The sequence below is a fragment of the Stegastes partitus genome, unplaced genomic scaffold (genome assembly GCF_000690725.1).
Source record: "Stegastes partitus isolate 25-593 unplaced genomic scaffold, Stegastes_partitus-1.0.2 Scaffold243, whole genome shotgun sequence".
NCBI classification, from domain to species: domain Eukaryota; kingdom Metazoa; phylum Chordata; class Actinopteri; family Pomacentridae; genus Stegastes; species Stegastes partitus.
In genome coordinates this window covers 549,561-556,737 of record NW_007577974.1, presented here as the reverse complement: position 1 = coordinate 556,737, position 7,177 = coordinate 549,561, and the positions used below count along the sequence as shown (strand labels likewise).

General features: G+C 42.6%; 1 protein-coding gene across 2 annotated transcripts in view; it reads left to right on the top strand.

The window, feature by feature from the left end:
* The first annotated feature begins 822 nt into the window (after window positions 1-822).
* trim44 (tripartite motif containing 44) overlaps window positions 823-7,177 on the top strand; it is a 46,444-nt gene continuing 40,089 nt past the window's right edge. The window contains exons 1-3 of one of the 2 annotated variants that reach the window (XM_008281764.1): window positions 823-1,145; window positions 1,830-2,466; window positions 3,908-3,985. In XM_008281764.1, the coding sequence (XP_008279986.1) occupies window positions 1,849-2,466; window positions 3,908-3,985 (696 nt within the window). In that variant the 5' untranslated portion in view covers window positions 823-1,145; window positions 1,830-1,848. Of the gene's footprint in view, window positions 1,146-1,808; window positions 2,467-3,907; window positions 3,986-7,177 lie in introns of both variants that reach the window. The other variant, XM_008281763.1, reaches the window with a different exon arrangement.

Sequence of the window (7,177 nt, the reverse complement as noted above, 5' to 3'; positions counted from 1 at the left end):
ACGGCAGAACGTTCTTTATGAAACAATGGGATATTTTAACAAAACATTTCTTCTATAAAACCTTCCCGCAATGTTTCACAAATCAACATTGTACAACATTTTTAGAATGTCTAGAGAACGCTATCCTTCCTTCAAGAAGTACAATCTGGGAATAAATATAAACAGTCTCACAAACATTACTAGAACTTTGCAGAACTTTCACAGAGGGTTCCTGGACAACAACAACAACAACAAACAACAACAACAAACAACAACAAAATCTAGATGGAAATATAAAAATGCAATGCAACAACAAAGCAGCAATTTTAAATTCAACTGCTTATTTCTATTTATTTTTAATTATGATTTTTTCTTGTTTCAGTTTCCTCCTATTTGAACTTGTTTATTTATTTTGAACTAATTCAATAAACAAACAAGACCAAATCCTCCCCCTTGTGTCAAGAGCAAGTAAACTAGTTTTTGAGGAAAAACAGAGGAAAATTAAAAAAAGAAGAAGAAGAATTATATTATAATTATATTGGCGCCGTCTCTGTTGTGCAGAGGAAATTATTTTTCATCCTTTCATTGGCAATAATAACAGAAACCACAGCTCAGAAACAGCTTTTGGTGGATTTGTTTTTTTTTTAAGCTAGCAAGAAAGAAGAAGAAACTTGCTAATGCTAATAATAATAAAAAAAAATTGAGCCAACAGCTAATGAAACAACGGCATACTGTAGCTTATTTTTATTTTTATTTTACATTTTACTGTGAGTGTGTTCCTTTTTCTTTTACCTGCCTCTGGTTGGAGTTTCACTGCATTTCTTGAGCCTGTCAAACGAGTTTTCTCTCTCCAGCCTCTGTGTGTCTCTGCCGCTCCCAAACACACCGGAGACTACAAGCAAGACGAAGAAGAAAAAAGAAAAAAAAAAAAAAGCAGACAGCAGCTGATGAAAATAAGGAAGTAAAAACGCTGTCGGACTGGAGCTAGAGTCCCATTTTTACTGCCTTGCAAAGTAAAAAACACACCAGTCGACAGCTCGGTAATAGCATTCAAGGCACGACGGTTGTGCTACGGAAGTTAGCCGTCAAGCTAATTCCTACACATTTTCTGCAAACAGAAAAACAAAAAAAAACACAACAAGAGGTGGACAGGAAGACACAGACGAGTAAGTACACACTGCAGGTAGTAGGAAGCTGTCCTGCAAGATGAGTTGTGTGTGTGTTTGTGTGAGTCAGACAGGGAAATAGCACAAAGAGAGAGAAAAAAGAGTCGAGTTTTCTCTGCAGGATAGCACTTTTTCACTCGTTTTTTTTTTTTGTGCCAGCACAAACTCAAGAGAGGAGGAGAAACAAAAAGAAAAGTCCATGTGTGTGTCCTAGAGTCAGCTTTAGACTGGACAGAAAGACAAAAAAAAACTAATAAAATATGAAAAGGTCAGGACCAGGAAGGCAAGAAAAAGGACAGCAGCAGTGTTTTGGCCATGCTGAGGGTACAAACTCAGCACTTTCTGTTCAACTGTTCAACAAAGTGAGAGTGTGTTCGTAAACAAAGGCAGCTCACTGACTGCAAATGAGCTCTTCCTGTTTATTGCACTTGCGCAACCATGCTTTTTTCCCCTCCTCCTCTCTCTCTCTGCCTTGTGTTATAGTGAAGCACTGGATGCTATTTCCTGTGGACTTTGGCTCATCTGCTGTGGAAATGTTATATCGGGGGATTAGTCCAGAGAATCTTGGACTTTCCCCCCCTCCCGTGCACAAATATAAAGTATTCACAGAAGGTCACAGCTATTTATAACCTGCCCTCTACTCTCTTGTGTGTCTCCTGTAAGACTTACATCTCTGATCCCCAGAATTTTTTAATCAGCCACCATGGACCACCAAGGGGAAGAACCAATGGGGCTGAAACAGGAAGAGCTGCCGCAGATGGACGGTTCGTGCGACGCGTGCGAGCCCGATGAGGCCCAGCCAGCGACACAAGTGTGCCACACCTGCAGCTTCGCCTTCTGCCCGCTTCACGCTGACAGACACGCCAGCAACACACATCACGCGTTGATGCCTTATAACTGTGATGGGACACAGGCTAATGGTCTTGGCACAAACGGGGACTCCAGAGTCGGAGGCGAGGATGAGGCCGGGGCAGAGGGGGCGGCTGGAACGGGTTCAAATCAGGCCACGGTACCACTTGGGTTGGCGGCGGCCGGTGGCGGCGAGAGTGGCAATGTCGAGGAGGGAGAGGCGGCCCAGAATCCGCCGCCTCTGGAAGCTGAGCTGGGTGGAGGAGCTGAGGGAGCGGAGGCCATGCCTGCCGGAGAGGCCGGGAAGAAGGACAGCGTGACAGTGGAGAGGCTCCGCTGCAAGGAGCATGGACAGGAAGGCTCCCTCTACTGTAAACCAGATGAAAAGATAATCTGCGTGGTATGCGCGGTGCAGGGCGAGCACAGGGGGCATGAGATCATCACTCTGTATGAGGCCTACGTGTGGCAGAAGGTGAGTGTCACACTAAGTACATGACAGGTTTATATACGGTGGAGCACCAGTGGGTGATTTACTGCGCACCGCTCTTCATCGTACCAAATAACAACGGCATGCTCTGCGACATAATGTATGCAGAGCGTCACCTATCTAGTTTGCATTTCTAATTCAGTATTAAGTAGTTTGCCAATAGCTGTAGGCCCTCTAGTCTTTAAGTCAACTCGCAGGGGCTCTGTAAGTGCTCTGTGTAATATTTTAAACATAACAATGTCTCATGATCACCCACATGACTCCATTAATAAATTAATTCAATTGTAGAGCCGCATAAATAATTTCTATGAAAAGAGGAAATGAAACGTTATGAATATACCCCCGATGTCCGTTCGGCTCGGTGCCAATTACGGCTTCACCCTTCTTCCGTTTTCCCCTGATGGCTTTTTTTTTTCTCCTTCAAGCCTATTTAATAGGTCCAGTGAGTCACCAGTTGTTCAGTGCTGAATTGCATTCGGTCCAATAAGCTGGGTTAATGTGCTGGATTTTGAGAATATCTCCATCAATACTATGAGTTCAGTTATGCAGAGCGCAGAGTGTTTGTGATGAATATTGAACCATTTCGAGTTGGATTTTCAGCACACTGAGCACATTTGGACTGTGTTGTTAACAGGGGTGTGATATGATCAGAAACCAGGGCTTAGTTTTGGATTAATATTTCGAACCGGCCAAGGTTTTTTTTGTTTGTGAAATAAACAGAATCAGGAAATCTCAGCGAGGGCCTCATTTGAAAATTGCCACACACGGAGTCATTACATTCAGCCGTATGGAAGTAGCGCAGTGTCGTTCTCTGCCCTGTGGCCATACATCTGAAAAACAAAAGTGGAGCAGCACATTTCACTGGCTCACTCTTACATCGCAGCCACATATGGATTGGCATGAGACAAAAAGGGTCACATGAAACAGCCCGAGGCCACATTATTTACTCTAAACCTACCCCAGCTTTAACCCCGCTTCCTGTCTCAGTGTGCTCATGTGAGGAATCCTTTTTCTGCTGGAGTAGTAATACGATTTTGCTTTGCTGTGCATCACATTGAGGATGTCAAACTTGGGGAATTTCAGCCTGCGATCGACTAGCGGGCTGTCAATGAGCAGTATGTCTTTGCTTGTGTGTAAACATCATTCAGAAATACTGTCATATTATCAATACTGAGATGTTTAATCAAAATCATTGAGCTGTTTGTTTTTGTCAGTGTGCCCAGTTTTTCTTTGTTTGAGTGTAGAACTAGTTAAGTCAGTTTGTTGCTCTTCCGGCTGATTGATAGCTTAATGCTAACAAATATTTATCTAACTTGTGTTATTTTTTGAGTTGCACAGAAAGAATCTCTCTGTGCATGCTGTGTTTTTTCTTTTTTTCTTTTTTACTCTGTTGTGTTTACTCCTTGTTTGTCTGCTCTACGTGCAGAGCAGGGAGGGTTACGACCTGCTGGGCTGTACACAACAGATGGCTGAGAACGTCAAGACTAAGTGGACCAACCCCGAGGTGAGTCAGAACTCCTGTGTACAGAACACCGAGTCGGATCATAGCACGAGTTTTGAAGTGAGAGCTGTTTTCAGAAAACGTCCCCCGAAAGGTGTGTGCTCAGTTGTTTTCATTCAGTAATGAGTTCCTACCAACTCTTATCAGCTGCAACAAAAGCTAAATGTGACGTCTTTACAAGGAATGACAGCACACCTTGTGCATATTCTCTGCTTTTCATTATGTGATAGCGCCGGTAACTTTGCTGATAATCGTCTTTTAAAAGGTATCTGTCGGTGAAGTGCCAAAATGCCAAATTCACCTTGCATTTCAGACAAAGCTAAACAAGTTTAGCGAGCGTACAGCGTCGTTACACTGGTTGCAGGTGGCATAAATGTGGGAGGTTTATTTTTAGACCCCAAAAAAAGAATAGGTTCTTTAATTTTTTAACATAATCTTAATAATAACATAATCTTTATCATCTTAAAAATGTATGAATGTGTATGTTAACTACTGTATTTGTCCCTTTGGTGACCCATAGTGTAGGTATGCAGCATATCAGTTGCTTAAAAGTTTGTCTTTATAGATTATAGGACTGTCTCTAAGTTTTTCTTAGTTGATTATTAGTCATTAATTCAAGCCATTAGTTGACCATCCATCCATCCATCCATCCATCCATTATCTATACACCACTTAATCCCAACTAGGGTCATGGGGGGCTGGAGTCTATCCCAGCTGACTCAGGGTGAAGGCAGGTTCACCTGGACAGGTAACCAGTCGATCGCAGGGCTACACTTAGAGACAGACAACCAAGCACACTCACATTCACACTTACGGACAATTTAGAATCACCAATTACCCTCAACATGTTTTTGGACTGTGGGAGGAAGAACCCGGAGAGAACCCACGCTGCACAGGGAGAACATGCAAACTCCACGCAGAAAGATCCTGGGTGTCCTCACCGGGATGCGAACCGGCGACCTTCTAGCTGCGAGACAACGGTGCTAACCACTGCTCCACCTTGCACAATTACTTTAATGTCATTATTTAATTATGCATTTTCAGTCAACATGAGAAAACCATTTGAACTCCAAAGCTGGAACACAATGCTATAAGTCGGCTAACATTGCTAACACTGTGATTCATTGCAAAGTGATCATGAGAATGTGTTGGAGACTTATCGTTTTTGTTAATAAGCCTAATCATGTAAACCGCCTCGGGTCAACAAAGCGCAACTAGTGAGTACCTCCTCCTCAGTAAGTCATCACAGAAAATATATGCTGCCATCAGTCTGTCAATGACCCGCACCAGAACCCCCGTCAGAAAACACACTTGGCTGTCGCATTGGTGGTCCAGTGGACTGTCAAAAAATATAAGTTTAAACCAGCCCTGCTTGTCTCTTTTCCTACCCTCTCTCTGTGTGCCTGCCATCCATGGTGCAGTTTATTTTTTATATACATGTCGGGTGTTTTTCTACATACAGCGTGCAGTTTTTTAATGTTTCCCTTTTCTGCAACCAGCCAACCAATCAAAATTTGCTCGATTTAGTCTCCCCTCATCATCTAATGTAAGTCGACTGACTGCTGGGGGCAGCGTAGTACATTTCAGTCATGTCTGTGGACATAATTAGGTCAAGCAGTCCCAGTCACCCAAAGCCTCCCATGTGTGAGTATTATTATTTATTTTTTATCATGGCTTTATTCCAAAACATCTAAATGAGGCTATTTAGTCAGTATTGTCTGTTTAGTTTTTTTTGTGTTTTTTTTTTTCGCTATCACAGTGTAACAAATATAAAAATTAACCGTTACTTATGTGTAATTCAGCGGGTACAGCTCTAAGCAGTGCAGCAGTATAGACACTATAGTGGCAGAGACACAGCAGTGAAGAATGAGATTAAGAAGGATTAGAAGGAGATTATGTCATACAGACATTACGCAAACATGATAGCCAATCATTTCAATCCATACATTTGTCATGGCGCCCACCGCCCCATGCACAGATCTTGGGTTGGGTCTCTGCAGCTGCGATTCCCCGCGAAGCACGCAATCGTTGCGCGATCACAGCGGCACGACATTTTTAGGCTTCTTCAGTTGATTTCTTGACTCAGCACTTCTGAGCAAAGTCAGAGGTTGTATTTTTAAAGCGACCGGGATTTAGTCATTGTCACGGATAAAATAAAGAGGAAGGCTGAGTGCTGAATACCCTCCAGCTGTTTTTAAAATCCTGGTTGAGTTTACGGCGTATTATACACTGTGTTAAAAATGTAATAGGTTTCCAACATTTTTAACCTTCGTATGAGTAAATGAGGCGGGAAAAATATATTTTAAATAAACTATTTTAATAGGAAGTAGCTCAATTCGCCGCTAATATTCATTACATACTCAAATACTGCTATGGGAGTCAATCAATGCAGTGACAAAGTTCATATTTATACAGACCTGCTGTATTTCACTGCATTTAGTTCTTTTGCGTTTCACCTTTTCTCATCACTTGTTCAGTCTACTCATAAATGCTGCCTCCCTCATCCCTCTATATTCATACCAGCAAGGTTTGTTTTATACTGATGGCACTTGCATGGTGTCTTCTTACTATTGATGGTGCTCGTTGCAGAAGCCCATTCCTTGGTAGTTTTGGAACGGACATTGACTTGTTTGTTCCACTCAGATTGTCTCAGTCATCACATCATGATCATAACCTTATTTTTTTTGCTAACCCTTCTCCAGGTTGCTACCAAAAAATAAACCAAAAATAAAACGGGGTACCGACTGCATTTTGCACGCAGTCACCTTTCTCCTGATGTCAACCCAAACAAAAGCTACTCAAACAGAATTTTCACGACAAGTCAACCTTGAAAACAGTTGCTGTATTTCCATTACAGATGCCATAGTGCGGGCATGTCCTGCCACTGAAAATAAAACCTGACCACACGGAGTTACGGGTTGTGCGGCGAGAGATGCAATAGTGAAAGGCAGGAATGGGAATGTACAGCTACGGTCTCGGCTATTTACCGCTGAAAGCAGCTGCACCTGTTCTCTCAACCACCCCTACAGCCCCTGTTCTGCCTTATGCTCTGCTTTTATAACTATGTCAGAACCCATCGGAGAGCCGTGGCACACAAGAGCATTGCTGAATACCTGCAGAGATGTGACCCAAGCACAGTGGCATAATGTAGAAGGTTAATTTGACTGGCCTGTGAGAGATAACACTTTTTCTGGC